A 24,351-nucleotide genomic window follows, 5' to 3' on the forward strand; every position below is an offset into this window, starting at 1 on the left:
ACGTGCAATCGGTGCGAGCTAATGCCAACTGAGGAGGAGAACTGCTGCTGCCGTGAAAATTCCGGGTGCTTGGCCTACATTTCGGAAGGCGAGCCAAGTCCGCAATGCATCACCGAGCTGCCAGAGTTCAGGGAAGCCTGCCTCTCACGGACCGTGTTGAGGATGATGATGGTGCTTATGCACAAACTTTGCGGCACTGTTCGTCCGCGTAATCCGAGTAACGAGTAAGTATACTCTGGTTGTGATGTCAGTGATGCCACTACTATTTCATGGTCGTCTCATCATTCGAATGCATGTAAATTGGTTCCATGTTGTGCATTTTCTAGATAGAATTTTTTTCAAAGCAGAATGACATTTTTTACCTGAATCGACAGTGATAAGAAAGTTGTCATTTTAATACAGTTTGCATCTTTCATTTTCACAGGTGGTACAGGCTGGTGGCCTATCGTTGCTTCACTTGGTGGTTTCACGGGAGGCTCGGACACCGCGTTCGGAGAGTAATACCTGCCTGTGCGGTACTTGCCATTAGACAACATTTCCCCAGCGACAGTGGACAATACCGCGGATTTTCCCTGGATGTGCTGCAACCGCAACTTTACAATGTGTGATGTTTATTATTTATGTTCAATTGAAATTAAGATCTAAAATAAAACCCAACATATATTTTAACAATGGTTGTTTTGATTTTTTAAATGAATCTAGTGTGTCTCCATTGAATAGTCTTCCTGTGCCTTGTCTTGTCACACCACATGTCTCCGGCCAGCATCCTCCCTCACGCTGGCCGCCCACCTTCAATCCACATAACCGTTGAACCCATATGCAGCAGACATACATATGTTATTTTGCGGGTTGGCATCAAGCCTCCCGGCCTTGCCTCCGACCCCAAAAATACTTACCACACCACTTTGTTCAAGCGTTGGCAATAAAAGGAAGGCCGTTGGATTTTATTGATACAAAACATGGTTATAGGTAAATAATCAATATGGTTGATCATAATAAATCATCCTTTTGGGCACCGGGTACAGAGATGACCCCCTCTGGCCCGTGCCGCCTTGCCACCACAGGCCAGCCTGCTGCTGACTAACTGCCTAGGCATCCAGGGTCTCCAGGGTGAACTGCACCCATATATTCTCCTGGGAGGGTGAGGTATTTATAAACTCACCCCCCTGCCTTCCATGTACTAGATCCTGCAGCCTGCCTCTTACATGCAGTTAGATGGCCTCTCCTTGGTGAGGCCCTGCAGCAAACGAGTCTTGTCTGCACGACCACCGCCCCAATCCACCCCCTGCCCTATCAAAGGCAGTTCGCACCGGGGTACTTGTGCTGGCAAGTGGAGCTGTCAGGGAGCGATAAAGGCCAAGAGGTGCCAAAGACCATGTACACTTCAAAGTGGTCTATAGAGCATGGGTTGTTGTTCCCATGTCTACCGCCAGACCCCGTGTCTCCTGCCAAGCATCCCCCCTCACGCTGGACGGCCCCCTGCAATCTACATAAGTGTGTCTCCATTCACGAGTCTTCCAGTGTCTTGTCTGCACGACCACCGCCCCAATCCACCCCCCGCCCTATCAAAGGCAGTTCGCACCGGGGTACTTGTGCTGGCAAGTGGAGCTGTCAGGGAGCGATAAAGGCCAAGAGGTGCCAAAGACCATGTACACTTCAAAGTGGTCTATAGAGCATGGGTTGTTGTTCCCATGTCTACCGCCAGACCCCGTGTCTCCTGCCAAGCATCCCCCCTCACGCTGGACGGCCCCCTGCAATCCACATAAGTGTGTCTCCATTCACGAGTCTTCCAGTGTCTTGTCTGCACGACCACCGCCCCAATCCACCCCCCGCCCTATCAAAGGCAGTTCGCACCGGGGTACTTGTGCTGGCAAGTGGAGCTGTCAGGGAGCGATAAAGGCCAAGAGGTGCCAAAGACCATGTACACTTCAAAGTGGTCTATAGAGCATGGATTGTTGTTCCCATGTCTACCGCCAGACCCCGTGTCTCCTGCCAAGCATCCCCCCTCACGCTGGACGGCCCCCTGCAAACCGCATAATGCCACGACATATACACGTCATTCATTCACAAACACACCCCTGTTTCGAATTCTTTATAACCCACTTCATATTTCTAATGAGAACTTCTTTGCACTTTGCTAGTCAACCCGTGAAGGTGCTGGTTATCTGCTCTTCGTCTCTGTGAACTTCCGTGACCACTTCGAGGAAACTCGTCAGTTTGCAACCTGTGAACTGCTCGCTGTTCTACGACAAGAAACTACTCTGATCCCTGCATCTAACTGTTTGCTCGTCAAGGTAAGGCCATGTACCATACTCATTTTGCGTCCAATTTCTTTTCGTTCAAGACAGTACATGCAAGGAACTAGTCACATGTTCTGAGTTTAGTCAAATTATTTTTCTATTTTTTTAAAGTTATTCAAATACTTATCCGCATGTGAATAACGTGTATAGTTCCAAGAACCAAAACATACCTTGCATTGAACCTTTTATGTGTCATTTAATTTTTTAACACATTGATATTCATAGAGAATTGTTGATCTTTACTTTTCAGAACTTTCCACAATGCCTGCCTGTTCCATTGGCGGTTGCCCTTCGAAGACCCATAATAAATCTGAAGGTACTATAATGCATGTTTTCCCTAAGACAATAGATCAGATAAGAGAATGGGTCCGATATTGCGGATATCCACCGTCTGAGCTTGAAAGTAGAGTCCTAGAAGTCTTTGCGGACAAGAGGGGTGATCGATACCGCATCTGCAGCAGGCACTTTACCTCTGACATGTACTCCACATCATTGCTAATAAAGAAGAACACACCGCGAGCGAGGCGAAAATTGCTCTCAACCGCTATTCCCACTCTATTCGTCCACATCCCTCCACTGGTGAGTCAAGTTTACGTATTTATCTCTCGGCCTTGCGGTAGTGTGTAGCATTAGCTAACAATAATTTCCCCATTTATGTAACCACTCAATATGAAGGCGGAAGATTCTCCATCCGTGTCGTTATTGCAGTCATCAGCCACTTCAAGCGCCTATCGGGTAATCTTACTTGGCTATTCTGCTACTGACTTGTTTTAGGCATGTAAATCAATAGTTTTAATTTATCGTGTAATTATTTTACCTAATGGTACACCCTTGTACTCGTCCTCTAGTCTTTGTTTTCAGTTATAATTATTGTTATCCAAAATAATTCAAGTACTGTCTTTCAGGGAGATGCTGAGGACTCCAACGTATTGACGACTACCGTTGATGTCACTCAGATGCTCGAGGTACGTTTCAGGACAGTTCCATCGATGGAGATCATCAGATCTTGCATTCTTGTAGCGTGATTGTTACACACAATGTTTCTTTCGTTTTTAGCCATTGATATGTCCTTCTGTCGTCGCCCTCCTATGTGTCTTCTTTTTTCAATATTATGTTCATTACTAATGAAAGTCCTATGTTTCAGGGAGTCGATGGAGCATTAGTCCAAGAAGAAGGGGGAGCGTGCAGTTACGGGTCGGCGCAACAGCTTGCAGAAGTGTGCACCGCAGTTACATCGTTCCTTGATGTTCTTATGCATTTCGAGGTATGGATACTGACAGTTCAATCAAGCGAAATCATATGACGTGATTACATCCGCTATACTTCCTTCTTTATTAACGCAAGTACTATGTTTCAGGGAGATGACGGAGCTTCTTCTACAAGAACATCACCCCTAGTAGTTGATGCAGATCTCTGGGTGGTGACACTTCCAACGATCGAGCAAATCGAATCATATTTACATATCCATTATTTATTTTAGACAACTGATCATTTGTGCAGGTCTATTTAGATGAGCCGTTCACGCCTGCACAAAGTTTCTGTTCTTTTTATCAAAATAGAAAACCATACTAATGCAATTACTGTGTTTCAGGGAGTCACTGAAGCATCATCTTCAATAATATCATCAATGGAAGTCCATGAGGAGCCCGAGGTATGGATCTTGACAGTTCCATCTAACTAGATCAACAATGCGTGAATAATTGTCGTTTGAATGTTCTACACAAAGCGTTCATTTGTGTTTTGCTATTGAGATGTACGTGGGTATTGGTCCCCAAGTACATTTTGTGTTTTCGATATTATTATACATACTAATGAAAGTTCTATGTTTCAGGGAGTCGATGGAGCGTCAGTGCGTGATGGATGTGCTTATCAGGAAAACATAGTCGTTGCAGCGCAAGAGGAAGTGGAGACATGCACACACGAGTCGGAGCAACAGCGTCCTGATGTTGAAGTTCGAGGCAAGAAAGTTTCAAAGAAAAGAAAGCAAAAGAAGGTTAGTGTCCTGGTCACTATATTATGTTGTTTTTCACTGTTAATAGTTCAATACTGTAAGTTGTGTTTAAACTGAACATCCCTTTTCCAATCTGTCCTCTAGTTGCGAGTGGGTGTACGAACTAGATCTACACAGACAGTGAAGCGAATGAGAGATGTTGCTTGTCAAACCTTTTGGCAGGGACTTGAGACTGGAGATGCATCGTGCCAATGGGAAGAATATGAAGTGATTGACAACGGAGCTATACCACCACCAGCCATTGATAGTGAATGTCCTCCTGGTAGTTCGGATGCAGTCGGAGATCAATTCACAGAATCCACACCCGCAAAAACTAAGACCGCGAGAAAGTTGAAGAAATTGTTTTATTCACCCATCGCCGGAGAAGGAACAGATGTTGCAATGGAAGAGAATGAAGTGGACGACAATGAAACACCATCAATATCACTGAACATAGCGGAAGACGATATCAGAGATTCTACCTTTCATGTGAGTGACATGTCCTCAACGTTACAGGCCGAACCAGCTGGGATGCAGAGTGACAGTATAAGGAAAGAGGCCAAATTCATTGTATTCGATAGTTGTTTGATTGATCTTATTATTCGGATGAAATGTGGGCATTCGGTTGGTGGGGAAGTATGTGGGGAGCCATTGATTAATGTGACTCGTGCAATTCGAGGCACTAACCTTAAAATACATGCCACCTGTACAAAACATCATCCGTTCACATGGTCTGCACAACCTATGCTGGGACAACTGCCAGCAGGCAATCTACTTTGTGCAGCGGCTGCACTTTTTAGTGGTTCAAGTTTTAAAAAATTAGAGTCTTTCTTTCAGTTTGTGGGAATCCATTTCATTGCGAAAACTCAGTTCTACAAATACCAAACCGATTATCTATTTCCAGCCACTAGCGAAGCTTGGAGAATGGAAAAAATGTCTATTGATAGTACATTCGCGGGCAAACGGTTCAGGCTAGCCGGTGATGGACAGTGCGACAGCCCAGGATTTTCAGCCAAGTACTGCACCTACCACTTTCAGGACATGGAAAGTAAGAAAATTGTGAGTTCGGTGGTCGTGCAGGTGTCACAAAGTACATCCTCAGTGGCCATGGAGAAAGTTGGCTTTGTAGCATCATTGCAAGAACTACAATCGCGGGGAATGGTGATCGACCTGATAGCCACAGACAGACACGTTTCAATTGCCAAGACAATGAGAGAACAGTACAAAAATATAAATCACCAATTTGACGTTTGGCATCTTGCAAAATCAATCAATAAAAAATTGTCGGCTGCAGGTAAAAAAAAAGAATTGCAAGGTATTTCACAGTGGTCCAAGTCAATCAGCAACCATCTTTGGTGGAGCTCAAAAACATGTGGAGGGTCGTTGGAAATTCTACTGGAAAAATGGCGGTCAGTAATGCCACACTGTACAAACGTTCACCGATGGAACACGAACCAACATGTCCACAATTGTGAACATGGTCATTTGTCCACAGAGGAGGCACGGAAGAAGAAGTGGTTGATTCCTTCATCACCCACTCACAAAGCCATTGAAAAGATTGTATTTGATAAAACTATAACAAAAGCTTTGAGGGGACTCACGGAATTCTGCCACACAGGAGATTTGGAGGTGTTCCACAATATGTGCCTAAAGTACAGGCCAAAACGATTGCATTTTGGCATGGAGGGCATGATAAATCGGACTCTTTTAGCGGTCTTGGCACATAACCATAATGTTGGCCGTCAACAAAGTAGGACGACCGGAACTTTAGGGACGCTTCGCTACAATAAGGCCTTCACTAAAAGAAGTAAACAATGGGTGATCAAACCAGTGTTTGAGGATATGCAATATGAGTTTATTGAGAAACTTATTGTTGACGTCCTAGATAGGCACGTAAATGGAGTTGTGAACGAACCTGTGCAGGGGACAACTGCATTGCCACCCAACATTGCCTCTGTTCCATGTCCACCTAAAGAAGAACTCATTGAGAAATACACATCACGGTTTAAATGATTGTAATTTGATTGTCTGTTCTCTCGAGTCTCCTCATGTCGCAGGCCCATTGAATATGTGTAGCTATGTATTGTGTAAATAAAAGTGATTGCTCAGTGTACATGCAATGTGTCTCTCCACCCTTGCCCCTCCCTTCACCGTGCAGTAGTGCGAACCACCCGGGTGTCACCTGTGACTTTGCTCTGGAGTCTCCTCATGTCGCAGGCCCATTGAATATGTGTAGCTATGTATTGTGTAAATAAAAGTGATTGCTCAGTGTACATGCAATGTGTCTCTCCACCCTTGTTCATTTGCGCATTAAATTAAACCAAACAGTAATATAAATCATTTTTCAAAAAATATAGAATGTCTCCGTATTTATGGTTCTCTGGGGCTGCAAAGCACGCAGACAAAATGCAAAGATGGAGTGTAAATTTCAAGTCCTGTGAGACGGCCTTACACTGAATGTAGCTAACTAGGAATGTGTGCTCGTTCAAAGTGAAGGTCAGCTGCTTTGATTTTTTCTAGGGTGCCAGAATGGCCCACGACTCAGTATAAGGTTCTATTGTTATTTGACCTTGACAGGCCGGGACCACGTAAGAAACGATAATGAATATAATTTCAGAAACGAAAGCCATTTCATGTTCGTTCATTAGAAGAAATAACGTCTGCATAGAAGGAGTGGTATTTCGGGGCTGCCCTACGCACAGACACAATGGAAAATGCAAATATAATGTAAGTAACTCTTTAGATGAGTTTATACCGCAATTTAATTACTATACAGTAGCTTTAAAGACGGGTTAAGTTGGACTTGTTCGTTCTATGTGGCATATTGTTTTGTACCGCGCACTATCTTGGGGAGAACCGTCTCCTTTTACGGAAGCACCTCAAAACCTTCCTCTTTGCTTCTGCTTTCTCTCTCCCTCTCCCCTGCTACAACTGGTCCACTGTCTGCGATCTCGGTCCTGGGCCCTTCCACTCTCCACCTGCACTCCCTGTCAACCCCTGCACTGGGGGACTGTCTCAGTATCCTACAGCCCCCCCTTGACGTTTAAAACCCAGTTGCACTGTCCTAGCTATGAAATAATTTACCGACCGAATATATAAAATGAATAATTTTAATAAAGATCTGATGGTGAGACTAATTTCATTTTTTATGTTTTTCAAACAGGTACTTCACCCATTATTGTCTGTGTCACGAGTACCAGACACCGGCGGATGGCTTTTATAACCGCCAGTTGCTTCTCCGCGTGAACAACGTTACCACCCTGACCATTTTATGGGACGATCGCCAAGTACAAGTATGCCCTTACGCGGTACTAACGGCTAGATGCAACATACAGACCGTTGTGGTGGCCTAGTGCCTCGTTGTTGGAACAGCCATGCGATTATCAGTGCGACCGAAGAGCTTATTTTATCGTAAACCAACACCCTGTGTACTGCACACGAACATCGCTTGCCTCAAGATGAACTATTTTGGATTGAGAGCAAAGAAAAATGAAAATCGCTGAATATTCTCTAAACATTTGATGTCCAATAAATGTACTTTGCCAAATGTACAATCTTGCAGTTTGCTTTTAAACCAGTTTCATATTCCGAATTGTGGCGCTGTATTGTGAGATGATCTAAGACCCTGTGTACAGCAAAGGAACATCGCGTGCCTCAAAACGAACTTTTTGGAACGTGAGCAAATAAAAATGAAAATCGCTGAATATTCTCTAAACATTTGATGTCAAATAAATGTACTTTACCAAATTTACAATCTTGCGGTTTGATTTAAAAGTACAGTTTCATATTGCGAATTGTGGCGCGCTGTGTTGTGCGCTGATCTGTGTTGGTTTCCGGGTTCTGTGTGGAGTCGCGTAGAAGACGCCTGGGCGCGTTTGCCTACGCAGCACAGTCACGTCACGGATAGAGGCGGGGAATATGAATGTTTTGATAAAGTCTGTTTCAGGGGCGGGGGATTTGATTTAGTGCCGCAAAAGCAGGTGAGCCAGGGCGATGGGGGGAAATGATAGGATTATCAGAAAATGGCGGCTGATTTCGAGTGCGTTAATGGACGAAAAGTCGGGTAAGGTCCATAGGAAAGTTTTCTACGATCTACCGAGTTATGCTTAAAAACACATGGCCGAACCGTAGGGACAATAAAAAAAAAGTCCCGGAACTCTCCTTTAAATAAAATTCAAGGGAGAATTTGGAAAGGGGTATTGGGCTTACCAAAATCATTACCTAATGCGATAATTTTACATGAACTAGGCCTTAATTCTTTAGCGTTGAAACTGTCCTGGAGAATGCATGTGAATTATGGGAAAATGCTATGGCAACCGGCAAACTCATTATATGAAGATCTTTCAAAAACGGTTGCAAATGGACATCTAGCTTTGATAAACAGATATTTCATTAAGATGAACACAATCTTGAATCTGTTTGTCACTGAACATAAAGATGTGTACGAACAAGCCAGTACAGTAAAAAATAGATTATTTCAATATGACTGGGCACAAATCATTGAGCGAAACACTTCTTATAAATCATACTTAGACCATGCATGCTTTAGTCACAAACAATATCCACAATTGCAGTACTTGTTGATCTTCTCATGCAATACTGCAAGCAAGTTAGACTTGAGATTCAATCTAAATCTGTTTCATACCAATGAAAAGATGAAGTATTGGACCAAGAATAAACATGCTGCTCGAATTGTGGGGTGTAGATTTTGTCAAAAAGTAGGAAACCAAGAAACCTTGAAACATCTTGTAATTGATTAATAAATAAATAATAAATAAAATAAAATTGTGAGTTTTTATAAGTTTTGCGCATTACATATTTGGGGGCATTCTTTAACGTCGATCTTGTTACCTCAAGAAAATTGTTATGGACACAGAGTATGTGGGGCACAAGACAATCCTTGGTACTAACTCTTACTCGGTACCTAACTATAATCCAGGTTCACTTAAGTGAAAGGGAACAAAGGGAGGGTGTAGAATATTCAAAGATTGAACAACAGGAAATCGAAGTGAATACAAAATGTATTATCTACCTTTTGTTTGGTATTAACACATGTCTATGAGAATTTATGATGAATTTTGTATGTAATAATGACCATTTACTATGTAAGAACAGAAGAATTAGATATATGTTTTTAAGTTCATGTAAATATGTAAATATGTTGGTTGTTTTGAATGAATTATTTGGTTATGTTTTGTATTTGCGATATTATGAAGGAATATTTGTAAAGGTACTTGTACCAAATACAAATAAAAACATGAAAAATAATGTACTATGGGGGCCATTATAAAGAGGCCAGACTTACCATTTGTTATTGAGAAAGCTCCTTGTGGTTCCTACTTCATTCATTCAACAACTACATTTTCTCCAAACTATTGCTTTTCAGGTGTTGTCAAGAGCTCGTCCATTGATTTTACCAAGCCAATGTACCTTGACCGCCGTGAAATGCCCCTACCAGATGTCCCATTTGTCTCAAAGCTGTCTCCACAACAAAAGGCACTGAAGGAAAAGGAGGCAGGTTCTTGGAAAAAGCTTACTAAGGAGGATAAGCTAGCATGTGAGTACCTCTCAAACATAGTTTCATTATCAGTTTCGCCTCATGTCTGTTACCCTTTTCTACACAAGCTGATCTGTGTACATTTGCAGGTGAACTGACTACATTTCTAAAGCTGCATGGCTTTAATATTTTCCTACTTATGCTGCTCAATGTCAGTTGCATTTCACAAATGTAAGTTCAAAGTTAAAATTTATTTTATCTTGCGGAGTTTGCTTTCCCCATAAAAGGGCAAATATAAATACAAGCTGTTTAAAAAAATAATTTGCAACATCTGAAATACGTCACAATAATTAAATAGAACTGTTAGGAGGGGAGTTTCTGAATGCACATGGTGTGAGGATCTAAGAGAACAACCGTTAAACCAGTGCAGGGCTTTCCCTTAAGTAAGGCCAAATTCTCACTGATAAACATAGTTATGTAGCAAAGCTTTGCTCTTAAAAGTAAAGGAAGCTAATGTGAGGTAAAGTTCTGCAGCATTGGCTCTTTCATATATTCACATGCTTGAATTGTTCCCTGTTGTCACTGGGATTCCCCGGTATATAATAAAAAACAGTAGCGATGCATTGCATACATAGTTTATAGCAAGACTTCACTTTTGTAGCCTCTCTCTCATTTTGGTCCTTTGCAGCCTTAACCAATGAGCTGACCAGCTTTAGTTCTACCCAGAACAATCATTTTCAGATTCTTCACCGCAGGTCTAGTGACAGGAATCCTTAACTCTTTGAGCTTTTCTTGGCTTTTAAATACAATTGCTGTTATTCTATTCTACTTTTTACCAATTGTTCTGTATAAGCCTGCCTGCTGCACACTCGTGACAGCATTCGATTCTACTAAGCTGCTTTCTGGACTTTGAAAACTTGATGTTCTCACCTCAGATAAACATGGCAGAGGAAGATATGAGACATGAGCCCTCCAAACCTAAAACATCCCTTTTTGAGGACTGTCACACTTGTGGGAGGAAAACATTTTCTTGAGAGACCTCCCCCACAAGGACAGCATGTATTGCTTACTTCTAATGCATTCTTTTCTGCCACGGATTCCTCGTCTATGATATCCCTATTCCAGCGCAGCTGTTCTCCGAAACTGTGCTACCAGGGTGCACAGCGCGACTCTGTGTTAGGTTCCTTCCGATGCCTCTATGTGCCTGTACCCAATATAATGTTGGTGCCAGTATGTATATAGCGGCACAGCGCCCCATGACCTCAGTTGCTTTTTTGCAATCGGGAACACGCTTGTCGAGCTTCCTATTTTTGAAAACACCATTCCGACTCCGTCGAAAGCTTCCGGTTTCAAGCTGTGTGCTGATTGCGGTTAACAGATGTCAGTCTCGTATCTGCACCAGATATGCTTGCTCTGGGCGAGGATCAAAGCACCCTGGATTGTGGTTCGTTGGTCCATGCACCAAAAGGCCCTATGGGAACCGGCGGCGAAGATCTTCCCGTTCGCCACAATATGAGGGGTGGGGTTTCGCAGTCGAGGTTGCATGGCACTCCGCAGACCGTGTGGCTCCGTGTGTAGAGAAGGAGGAGAAGCAGCATCGGAAGAGTTCACACTCCCCTGGTAAATCCTCTCATCGCCACTCTTCTTCCTCCTCAAAGAAAAAGAGCCACTGCTCTAAGGGTTTCCCTGATCGGTGGGCAAAGGTGCCTTTTGCAACCCAGTCCTCCACACCGGAGGAATGGGAGGACTTCCACATGAAGATGCTTGACATCTTCACCAATGCACCAGCGGCTCCGGCACGGTGCCTGTGGTGCAGTCAGCGGCACTGTCAGCTTTGGCTGCGGTGCCCATGGGTTCCACCACATCTTCTGTGACCGGCAGGATAACCTCAGAAGACCACTCCTGCAAGCCTAAGGGCTATGGGCTGGTCCAGAAAGAGTGAGGTCTCTCGGTGCCACCAGGCCCTTACCTCAGGTGGTGCTGCATCGTTGTCGGTCCCGATTGGCGCCAGGGACTCTGTGCCTCCGCAGGAATACATCTCACTTCCCAGGGACACCTTTATGTCTAAGATGTATGACATCTACGATTGGGAGGATGATCAGGTCCCTTTTGGGCTTGAGTCCACAGAGTCTAAGGAGGCGAGAGACTTCAGAGAGGAATTTTACAGAGGCAGTGAGGGCGTGCTGGACCTGGCAGAGGGCCTAAAATGGGCCAGCAGTCTAGACACTTCTCTGGAGGATGACATCTCTGGAGTTTGACATCTTACCAGCTTCCAACCCAGGTAAGCCTCATGCCTCCTTTCAGCATCTGATGGCTGATACTCTGGGACTCTCTGCTCGTCCAGGAACAGAGTTCAATACACACTCTGTGACATTTTGGACGATGCCCCCAAAGAAGGAAATGCTCCTGCTCTTTAATATGCGGTGGAGACCCCGGTATTGGAATTGTGGGGAACGCCTGCATCTGATTCGACAGTGGACAGGACCTAGCGAGGAAGCACTGTCCCACTCTTGCATTTTGTATTTATATTTTGCATTTATATCGCGCACAAGACAGACCAAGCCATATAGCGGCACAGATGGAATAACATAAACATGCAAAGCAACACTAACACACCGAGAATGAGCACAGCAACGCATCTAAACAGAAAAGTCTTCAGAGCTCTACGACACTTGTATAAATATTTGATGGCCCTAATTTCAATTGGGAGAGAGTCCCAAAGTTTTGGGCCAAAAACCGCAAATCTTCTATCTCCTTTTGATAGATAAACTGAGTGAGGGATCTCCAGAAGATGGCCCTCGCTAGATCTCATGGGTTGGAAAGGCTGAACCAGTTCACTCAGGTATGTTGGGGCCAGCCCATTTAAGCATTTAAAAGTAAGACAGGCCTCCTTAAATCTGATACAGGCTTCGACCGCAAGCCAATTGTAAGGCTCGACGAGATGGGGAGACATGAGTCGTTTTGCCCAACTTACAAATTACCCTTATAGCCACATTTTTGGCTTTTTGAAGTCTCAATAATTGTTTGGAAGGAATAACAGTCAATTGGCTATTGCAGTTATCGAGGTGTGCATTGGTCAGTCCAACATGAAGGATCCACATGACCACTGCATCTACTGCTTATATCCACATGACATCAACAAATGTGACATTTGCAGGTCCTTCTCCACCAAAACCCTGCAAGACAGACACAGGAGACGTCTGTTACACCTAGAAGCCAAAGGTCTGTCCTCTGACGAGGAGCCTGCCAAGACAGCTCCTGTATTGTCTACTAAACCATCTGAGAGAAAAACTTCTAAGAGAAGGGCCTCTTCAGTGGAAAGGAGTTCCTCTCCCTTTCATAAGAGGAAGAGAAAGTCGGAATCCACTTCTTCCATGCCTTCCTTGGGCTCTGGAGACCACAAGACACGTCACCCTGAAGAAAAAACCACCTCCAAAGGTAAGGAGGCATTTTCGAAAAACCAGGGGTGCGGGGGCAGTCATCCGCGGAGAAACCGTCCACGAGCGGCAGCAAGGTTAAAGACTCACCGAGGACCAAGCCGTTGATGAAACCCCCATCGACGATGACGACACTCCAAGCCTCATCGTCCACGACCAAATCCTCGTCGTCGAGGTCAACTTCCACGAAGCAGTTGTCGATGAAGGAAGCTCATCACTCATCGGCGAAACTCTCGTCCACAAATCTCTTGGCGACGGAGGGTTATGAACCATCCTCAAAGTCTTTGTTCACGAAACCACCGTCGACGAAGCCGATGTCAACGAAGCCGCTGTCGACGAAACTACTGTCGACGAAAGCACTGCAATTGCACCGAAAAATTCTTTGTCTTCTGAAGAAGTAGGACCCACAACACCACTCGCGGACGTAACGGATAAACCATCCAATGTGAGCAGTCTCCCCAAGTCTTTGGGAGCAACGTCTCCAATTTCAGATACTACTGAGCCAGTTGGAGCACAACTATCCCTGTTAAAAGAGATGACAGAACTCCCTGACATCATTTTTCAAGAGGAGTTCTCAGACTTGGAAATTCTTGGGGAGCAACCTTTCCTCATTCCCAAGGAAAACAGCCCTCCTTGGCAACCGGATTCAGAGGACATTGCTGATCCTTATGACCCGGTGCTCATGTCATCGATGCAAAGAATCATCGAGGAATTCAACAGACATCAAGAACAAAAGAATAGATCTGTACCGAAGGAGCCAAGAACCCCCTTGAAGGACGTTTCTCCTCGGCGTAGCACACCCAGACACTCTCCTTCCAGGAGCAGGCCACAGAAAAGAGCACAATCGCCTGAGCCTCCACGTAGATCCTGGAGCAGAACCCTCGGTGCTTCACTGACAAGATTCCCCTCTCCAGCATCACATAGACCTTGATCTCCAGTGCGAGATCCAACTATGGTGCCTTCGTCTTTGTCAGTCTCTGATTGGCAAGAAGACCCCCTCCGAGATTTCTCAGTCCCTGAGGAAGGTGAGATCACACATGAGCCTGATGCTCCCAGTGAATGGGATGATTATATTGTTGAGAAGCCCAGAAAGAAAGACTCTCCAGGTGATTCTTCACCACCGGACGACTTAGTATCGTTTCATACTATTGTCGGGAAAGCTCCGGACTTGTTCAAATTGCAAGTTACATCAGAAGAGAAGAAGTCAGTGCTTTATGAGCACAGGGACAAGCGCAGAAGAACGGTTACCACCATTCCTCTTCTCGACACCATATGGGAGTCTGGGTCAAAGATACTGGCCACGCCATTAACCACACCTGTGCTGGTTTCAAGACCTGAAAAGAAATACAAGGCACTAGACTCAGAACAGCTTTGTTTAAGGGGTCATACTAAGCCATCAGTTATTACAGTAGCGGCCACAAAGAAGAAGCTAGGGTTGACCGTGAACTTTGGCTTTGCATGTCCAAGCTGACCAAATATCTACCTGCAGATCTACAGGAAGAAGCCAGGTCTATCATTGCAGACAGAGAAGCTACTTCAGATCACATGATCGACGCTGCAGTCGATGTGTCTGAGACATTTTTCAGGCAAATGGCCCACAGCACGGTACTAAGGAGAAAGGCCTGGATGAAAGCTACACATTTCAGGCCTGAAGTGCAGGCACAAATATTGGACATGCCATTCGACGGGCAAGACTTATTTGGCAAAAAAGTAGATGATCACCTAAAAGGAACAAAAATGGACACAGCTCGAGCCATCAGATGCTTGAAGGATAAATACGTAGACAGTATTTCTTTTCGGCCCTTTCGAGGTTCATCGTCAAAAGACAGAGGATATACTCGTTCTTCCTATGGTCAAAAGACGCAAGGAAACACATTCTAAGGCAACAGATATCAATCCGCCAACAGAGAGGAAGGCGCAGCTCTACCCAAGGTAAAGCCCAGAACAAACAAAATTGACCATTAGGTTCTTTCACCTCTAAGTCAAACACCTGTGGGGGGAAGGATAAGCCAATTGTTTCAACGCTGGAATTCGATAACATCGGACAAGTGGGTATTAAAAGTGGTCCGCAAGGGACACACCATAGAATTTATAGACCAACCTCCTTCCCTTGCTCCCAACCCTCAAAAAGTTCCAATGCTGTTGCACATCATGGCAGAACTTGAAAAATTACTGAACAAAGCAGCTATAGAACCAGTTCCTTATCCCCGGAAGGGAAAAGGTTTCTACTCCTGCTTCTTTCTAATCAAGAAGTACGGCCAATGGAGGCCCATATTGGACTTGAGGGCACTCAACAAATACATCAAACGCATCAAATTCAAAATGATATCCCTGCAAGGCCTCTTACCGTGGCTGAACAGAAATGACTTTCTAGCCACTCGGGACTTAGAAGACGCATATTTCCACATTCCTATTCATTCTGCCCAAAGACAGTTCCTCAGTTTTGCTATAGGAAATCTACATTTCCAATTCTGGGTACTCCCGTTCGGGCTAAAATCAGCACTGAGGGTATTTGCCAAATACCTGGCACCCGTAGCAGCAAACCTCAGAAGTTTGAGACCGGAGGTCTTCCCATATTTGGACAACTGGTTGATAAGAGCAAGCTCCTACAGTCAAGCTCACTTGGCAGTATAGAAAACGATAAAACTCCTAATAAGGTTAGGTTTTTTCGATAAACAACATGAAATCCTGCCCAGTACCCAGCAAGACGGTTCTCTTACTGGGGGCAGAGTTGGACACCACCATTCCCAGGGTAAGACCATCGGCGGACAGAATAACAGCCATCCTCGACACGCCATCATTTTTCCTAGAAAAAGAGACAACCACAGTACGCTCTTTCAAATCCTTCCTGGGCATGATGTCCTCATGTATATTTCTCATACAAAATTGCAGACTTCGCATGAGATCAATCCAGGAGGCCCTGGACCACCAATGGAAACAAGCTATAGGTTCATGGGAAGATGTAGTCCAGATACCAACAACAGTACACAAGGCACTTCGATGGTGGAATACTCTGCGGAACCTGGATGCCATTCCAGACACCAACATCTACTCTTCTCTTAAGGACAGATGCGTCCCTTTCGGGATGGGGAGCGCACTTGGCGGACCTCCAAACAAAAGGGGCTTGGTCAGACCAGGAATCACAGCTCCACATCAATGTCCTAGAGCTCAGGGAGATACGATGGGCTCTAAAAGCTTTCCTTACAGTAGTTGCGGGCAAAGTATTGACCATCCAGACAGACAATACAACCTTCATGCACTAGACAAACAAGCAAGGGGGCCCGAAGACAGAGGTCTTATCACAGGAAGCTTAACTACTATGGTCATAGGCCTTACACCACAAAGTCCAGATCAGTGTGGAACATCTCCCGGGAGTGGACAAAGTCTTAGCAGACAAATTGAGCAGGGAGTACGCGTCATCCCACGAATGGGAGCTAGACGAAAAAGAAGTCCAACGGATTTTCTCCGTATGGGGCCATACACAGATTGACCTCTTTGCCACCAGAGTCAACAGAAAATGTCAAGCATTCGCCTCAAGGTACCGGGAACATCAGTCAGTAGGAGATGCATTCTCGGTGGACTGGACAGGGAAATTCCTTTATGTTTTTCCCCCCATTCCACTCATAGCCAGAATTCTGCGCAGAATGAAGGAGCAGGACTGCTCCATGATCCTAATAGCGCCGGACTGGGCGCAACAGATCTGGTACCCGACTCTGCAGCATCTATCCCTATGGCCTCCAATTCGCCTCCAGGCACATCAATACCTATTGACTCAGCAGAACCACAAAGTCCTCCACCACGACCCAGTAAGCCTCTCCCTCAGGGCCTGGTTCCTGAGCAGCGCAAGCTCATGAGCTTGAGCCTTCTGGCAGACTGCTGGGACATAATCGGATCCTCCAGAGCCCCCTCGACGAGAATCACCTATGTGTGGAAATTGACCCACTTCTCTAAGTGGTGTGAAACATCTACGATTAACCCACTTAGAGCTTTGGTAGAACAGATACTACCTTACTTATTGCATTTGGCTAAAGCAGGTCTCCCTGTCCTCCATCAAAGTTAACCTGTCTGCCATATCGGCATACACAACGACTCCAGAAGCACAGCCATTACTCTCTCTTCCGGCTATCAAGATCATCTTGGAAAATGGCATTTTTGATAGCCATGACATCGGCCAGGAGGATCAGTGAATTGCAAGCCTTGTCAGAACCTCCTTTTACTTTGTTTCAGCAAGACCCGAGTCATTTTGAGAACACACCCAACATTTCTTCCCAATGTCTTATCGGAAATGACACTCACAGAGCGCATTGTTCTACCATCTTTCTTCCGGAACTATACCTCGGAGGGGGAAAGAGCTTTCCATTCTCTAGATGTGACTATAGTTTTGAAATTCTACTTGCAGAGGACTGAAGAGTTCCGCTCATTTAACAGGCTGTTCATTGCCTTTTTGTTCTAACTTGATGGGTCTGACTTGATGGTCGTGCAGTTATGTAATGCCTCCGTCCCCAAGTACCGCTTGAGCAGAATGTAAAATACTGCCCTAGCAATCTTTGAGGCCACAGGTGGGAGTGTCGTCGTCAGCCTGGTACCGGGAACGCCGGAAGGACCCCTGAGTGCTGTAAGGCAAAGGGTTATAATCAAGGAAACACCCAAAAGGTAATTGGCAGAGGGATCAAACAAGATGCAATGACACCAGCTTATCTAAAAGGGGTGGAGTATAGGTAAGAAACCTATGCAGACAGCAGGGGAACCCACAGCAGGCTGAGATGATGTACTTGGCACTCCTGAAAGCACCTGGTGGAGCAAGACCTTGATCCGTGGCAAAACTTGAAGCAATCCGAGGTTTGCAGAAACAGAAGGGTAATCCAAAAGAAAGTCCAGAGTACAAACAGGTGTCAGGTGTCCGGGAGATCAGAGAGCACGCCAGAGTCGAAGGGTAATCCGAGAGCAGGTGCAAGTGAAGCGTTCCAAGGTCGAGGCAAGGAGAGTAACAAGAAGCAAAAGGTAACGCCTGGCAGTCCTCTGTAGAAGTAGCTGTGAAGCAAAGTGTCTTGTTTGCCGGCTTCTTTTGAAGCGGCGAGCGGTGTCACGTAACGCATCACGTGACCGCTCGCACGCGTTGCGTGGAGCGCAACGCAGCCAGCGATTGGGGCTGCCGGTACTTCCTGGCATCCTGGCGTCGCCGGCTGTGCAGGAGGCGCCATGGCAACTGCCAACGCGGAAAAGGGCAAAAAGAGGCGGGTCCGCCCAACATGGTATCCCGCCTGCCGTGCTTTCCCTGCTAATGTGAATGGAGAACACGACGGCGAGAAGCGCCTGATGGGAGAGACAGGTGTGAGGGGGGAAGTGGGAGATGGGGTGTGTGAGAGGGCGTGACAGAGCCCCCCCTCAAAGGCCCACGACCGCGTGGGCTGGATGGATGTTCTCGGTGAAATCGGGCCACCAGGCGAGGAGCGTGAACATCCCGGGAAGCAACCCAGGAGCGGTCCTCAGGGCTGTAACTCAGCCAGTCTACTAGATATTGGAACCCGCCCCTGTATATACGGGAACCCAGAATAGCCCGCACCTCAAACACATCGGGGGATGAGACAGAGACCGGGCAGGAGGGGCAGCCAACCGGGTAGGGCCAGGGCATGGCTTAAGCAGGAAGACGTGAAATACTGGGTGGATCCGCCAGGCAGGAGGCACCGCCAGGCGCATAGCCACCGGGTTCAGGACCTTGACCATCTCATATGGACCCACAAAGCGAGGGAGAAGTTTGCGACAGCCAGGGATGTGCAAATGGCGGGTAGAGAGCCAAACCCGGTCCCCCACTTTGTAAGCAGGCGCATCCGCCCTCCTCCTGTCAGCAGCGGTTTTCATGGAGGTTTGGGCCTCGCGCAGGTGGACCAATGTTTGGGCATGAACTGAGAGCAAAGCCCGAGCGCAGGCCGAAGCGGCGGGGGTATCAGAAGAGGAGAAGTCCGGAATGAGGAGAGTACGGGGTGTTGGCCATAGAGGATGAAGAAAGGTGAGAACCCAGTAGCAGAGTGCAGTGTATTGTTATAAGCGAACTCGGCGAGATGCAAGAGGTTAAGCCAAGTGTCCTGATACTGTAACGTTAGGCAGCATAGGTACTGCTCCAATGTCTGATTGACCCTCTCGGTTTGCCCGTCGCTCTCTGGATGGTAAGCAGAGGAATAATGAGCATCAATACCCAACAGAGAGGTGAGGGCCTGCCTGAAACAGGAGGCGAACTACGTGCCTCGATCGGACACCAAAACATGGGGCAGGCCAAAAAGACAGAACACAGACCTAAAGAAATGCTTGGCCAAGACCGGGGCTGAGGGTACCCCCTTGCATGGTATGAAACGGGCCAGTTTGGTATAGGAGTCGACAACGACCCAAATAGTATCGAAACCCTGTGTACGTGGCAGGTCGGTAATCAGGTCCATTGAGACCGTGTGGCAGGGTCGTGGAGCAACAGGGAGAGGAAGAAGAAGACCCAAAGGTCGGCCCCTGCGTGACTTGCCCTGGGCACAGACTGAGCAGGTATTGACGTAGTTCTGTACGTCCCGTTTCATAGTCGGCCACCAACACCAGCGTTTGAGTAGGTCCAGAGTACGATGCTGCCCGGGGTGACCATTAATGGCAGCATCATGAGACCACTCTAACGCCAGGTTCCTGGTTTCACTTGTGGGAAGAAAGAGTTTCCCGTGTACAAAGGGCAGCCCATCCTGCATAACCGGATCCCATTCTGGTAGTGATTGTGGATAGCGGGAGACCCACTGTCGTATGGTGGACTGTAAAGAAGGTGACGGTGTGCAGACACAAACTACATGAGTCTTACTCAACAAGGTTTCAGGGAAGGATGGGAGAACCTCCCCCCCAGGGGAACGAGACAGAGCGTCTGCTTTCCCATGCCCTACACCAGGTCTATGTTTGACCACGAAGTCGAACGTGGCAAAGAAGAGATGCCAACGTACTTGTCGGCTGTTTGTACATTTCAGAGAGGCAAGATCCTGGAGATTCTTATGATCGGAGAACACCACCGTCTGGTGTTTTGCGCCCAGGAGGCGGTGTCTCCAGGTCTGTAGAGCGTCCTTAATGGCCAATAGTTATTTTTCTGTAACTGTGTAGTGCAATTCGCTTGCCGTGAACTTACGAGAGTGAAATGCAACCGGATGCAAACGACCAGTGGCAGGACATGGTTGGGACAGTACAGCACCTAGTGCATAGGAGGATGATTCTGCCTCGAGGACAAACGGGAGTTCAGGGTCAGGGTGTTGTAAGACCGGAGCGGTTGAGAACATGGTTTTCAGAGAGTCAAAGGCGTTTTGTTGTGTCACGGACCAGACATAGGGGGAGGAAGGGCTAGTGAGCGCAGTGAGTGGTGCTACAATAGAGGAAAACCCAGCAATGAATCGTCAGTAAAAGTTAGCGAAACCCAAAAATGACTGCAGTTGTTTGAGTGTGGTCGGAATTGGCCATTCGTTGATTGCCCGGACTTTGGACTGATTCATAGAGAGACCCCCGGGAGAGATATGGAATCCCAAAAACTCAACCTAACTGGTATGGAAAATGCACTTCTCGGGTTTAGCAAATAGTGCGTTGGCTTGGAGACGCAACAACACTTCCTTGACTTGCGTGATGTGTTCATCGAGGGAGGAAGAAAAAACCAATATGTCATCTAAGTACACTACCATGTAGGCGTTCAGGATATCGCCAGATATGTCATCCATGAAGTGCTGAAACGTAGCAGGAGCATTACAGAGGCCAAATGGCATAACTGTATACTCAAACAACCCTTGTCGTGAGCAGAAGGCCGTCTTCCATTCATCTCCATCACGCATGCTTACGAGATTGTACGCTCCCCGAAGATCCAGTTTGGTGTAAATCGTGGCATGAGTGAGCTTGTCTAACAATGGGGTAATGAAAGGTATGGGATAGCGGTTTTTTACGGTGATGGCGTTCAAACGCCTGTAATCTATGTAAGGACGGAGATCCCCTTCCTTCTTTGGCACAAAGAAGATAGGACTTGCAGCTGGGGATGTTGATGGGCGAATGTGACCCAGACGCAGGGCCTGCTGTATGTATTCTTGCAGGACTCGCTCTTCCGTCTGGGTAAGGGAGTAGATCTGGCCCTTTGGGATGGGGGCATCCGGGACTAAATCAATGGGGCAGTCGTAGGATAGATGCGGAGGAAGACCTTCCGCAGAGCCTTTGTCAAACACAGCCCAAAATTCATAATACTCAGGAGGTATGTTGTTCGTGTCCGCCCCTATCATGTGAGTGTCCTGGGTGTCGGGTCTGTCTTCTATGGCTAAAACAGCGACTACCCCTAGGATGTCTGCGGGGCTGGAAACCCGAGGTGTCTCGAGCAGGCAGTATTATTGGCATGTTTCTGATTCAAAGGAGACCTGACCCGTGCCCCAGTTAATCAGAGGATTGTGCCTCTTTAGCCAAGGAATGCCCAGGATAACTCCAAACTGAGGCGTGGCTATGAGATCAAATGACATGGTCTCTCTATGGACTTCCTGTATGACTAATTCCAACGGGGCTTTCTGTTGCAAGATTGGTCCAGAGGCTAGGGACGTCCCGTCTACTGCATGAACTGGTTCGGGGTGTTTCTTTTTGATCAGAGGTAAGTTTAGTGAACTGGCTAGCGCTATATCTATAAAGCAGCCTGTAGCTCCAGAGTCGATCACTATTCGTACTGCATGGGAGATACCTGCAGCAGGGTTTAAGGAAGCTTGTACCACCACAGGTCGGACGGGACCAAAAGCCGGATCAGAGGAATTTTGTATAGGACTCGCCCCAACCCCTGATCTCAAGGGCGAGTCTTCAGAAAACCTGGAATTTTGTTCCTTGGCCGACGGGGACACTCCTTTACAAAATGCCCGTTGAGACCGCAGTAGAAGCAAGCGTTGTCCGCCCTTCTGCGCTCTCGTTCGGCATGAGTAATGGGGCTGCGTACCCCGCCGATCTGCATGGGTTCGGGTGAGGTGCCGGATGTGGTTGAAAGTGAGGTATGGGATAGCCCTACTTCCCCCTTACGTTCTGCCCGCCTGGCATCGATATGCAAGGTCAAATCAACTAGGTCGATATAGAGTGAGGGAAGAGAAGGCACCACAGATAAAGCATCCTTCATGGAACCACACAAACCCCGATAGTAGATCACTGCCTTTTTGTTCTCTGGCCAGGAGGTCTCAGTAGCGAGTTGCTTGAACTTGGTGATATACTCAATGAGGGTGGACCGGCCTTGAGTAAGATCTAGGACTTCCATGTCTCTGGATTGGGCTTTATATCTAGTGTCAAAAACCTTGGCCATTTCTTGGGTCAATAACTCGAAATCGTACAGGGCAGGATGGTTGCCCTCCAACAATGGGTTAGCTCACGTGGCTGCCACACCCGACAAATGGGAGAGAAGAAAAGCCGCCTTAGAGACAGGATCAGAGAAAGCCTGGGGTCGGCACAAGAAGTGCAGTTTGCACTGATTTATGAAGGTGCGATATTTCAAAGGATCCCCCTGATACCTCTCAGGGGCTGCTAGAGGAAATGGGGTCTGAACCACCACAGACGGGGCTGGCACAGTGGGTGGTGTGACGGGAATCAGGTTTTGGGATGGGGCAGCATCGCCAAACTCAGCGTCAACAGGTAAGGGATGTCGTGTGCTTTGCATGGCATCAAGACGGTGGGTCAGTGCAGTGGTGGCAGTGGCCAGGTCAGTGCGGAGGGCAGTGGTAGCAGCTGCCATATCTGCCCTAAGCGATGTTACTGCTTGCATTAAGGCAGTCACAGGGTCCCCGGCTGAAACATCCATAACTGGACGACCATAAGGCTTCACAGTCTGTTCTAACTTGATGGGTCCGACTTGATGGTCGTGCAGTTATGTAATGCCTCCGTCCCCAAGTACCGCTCGAGCAGAATGTAAAATGCTGCCCTAGCAATCTTTGAGGCCACAGGTGGGAGTGTCGTCGTCAGCCTGGTACCGGGAACGCCGGAAGGACCCCTGAGTGCTGTAAGGCAAAGGGTTATAATCAAGGAAACACCCAAAAGGTAATTGGCAGAGGGATCAAACAAGATGCAATGACACCAGCTTACCTAAAAGAGGTGGAGTATAGGTAAGAAACCTATGCAGACAGCAGGGGAACCCACAGCAGGCTGAGATGATGTACTTGGCACTCCTGAAAGCACCTGGTGGAGCAAGACCTTGATCCGTGGCAAAACTTGAAGCAATCCGAGGTTTGCAGAAACAGAAGGGTAATCCAAAAGAAAGTCCAGAGTACAAACAGGTGTCAGGTGTCCGGGAGATCAGAGAGCACGCCAGAGTCGAAGGGTAATCCGAGAGCAGGTGCAAGTGAAGCGTTCCAAGGTCGAGCAAGGAGAGTAACAAGAAGCAGAAGGTAACGCCTGGCAGTCCTCTGTAGAAGTAGCTGTGAAGCAAAGTGTCTTGTTTGCCGGCTTCTTTTGAAGCGGCGAGCGGTGTCACGTAACGCATCACGTGACCGCTCGCACGCCAGTGATTGGGGCTGCCGGTACTTCCTGGTATCCTGGCGTCGCCGGCTGTGCAGGAGGCGCCATGGCAACCGCCAACGCGGAAAAGGGCGAAAAGAGGCGGGTCCGCCCAACATGGTATCCCGCCTGCCGTGCTTCCCCTGCTCATGTGAATGAAGAACACGACGGCGAGAAGCGCCTGATGGGAGAGACAGGTGTGAGGGGGGAAGTGGGAGATGGGGTGTGTGAGAGGGCGTGACACTTTTCTGGTCGCACAAAAGGGCAGCATATCTCCAAACTGAGTCTGGCACGATGGGTCTCTTTATACATCACCCACTGTCATGGGGCGACCCCCTCTCCAGACCGCCTCAGCAAACTCCACCAGAGGGAGAGCGGCATCAGTAGCATTTCACGCAGGGGTTCCCTTGAAGGACATTTGCAGAGCCACTACCTAGAGCACTCTGCACACGTTTCTAAACACTACTGCATAGCAGAAGATGCCAACAAAGAATCTGCAGTTGGACAGGCAGTGCTCTAATGCTGGAAAAGTCTTAGTTACTTATCTGTAAGTGTATTTCTCCAGCATTGGTATCTTTCATAGATTCACATGCGCCCAACCGCTGCTCCTATGCTCAGTACCCATCATACTGTAGT

At 47.0% G+C, this 24,351-nt stretch overlaps 1 protein-coding gene across 7 annotated transcripts in view; it reads left to right on the plus strand.

The window, feature by feature from the left end:
- Positions 1-24,351, plus strand: part of LOC138481500 (cytochrome c oxidase subunit 4 isoform 1, mitochondrial-like) — a 718,121-nt gene that overhangs the window by 482,047 nt on the left and 211,723 nt on the right. For all 7 annotated transcript variants that reach the window (XM_069613682.1, XM_069613687.1, XM_069613684.1 and 4 more), the window contains one exon: positions 9,677-9,847. In XM_069613682.1, coding sequence (XP_069469783.1) covers positions 9,677-9,847 — 171 coding nt within the window. The remainder of the gene's footprint in view (positions 1-9,676; positions 9,848-24,351) is intronic.

This window comes from Ambystoma mexicanum, chromosome 5p, assembly GCF_040938575.1.
Source record: "Ambystoma mexicanum isolate Mex_15411 chromosome 5p, UKY_AmexF1_1, whole genome shotgun sequence".
Taxonomy (NCBI): Eukaryota; Metazoa; Chordata; class Amphibia; order Caudata; family Ambystomatidae; genus Ambystoma; species Ambystoma mexicanum.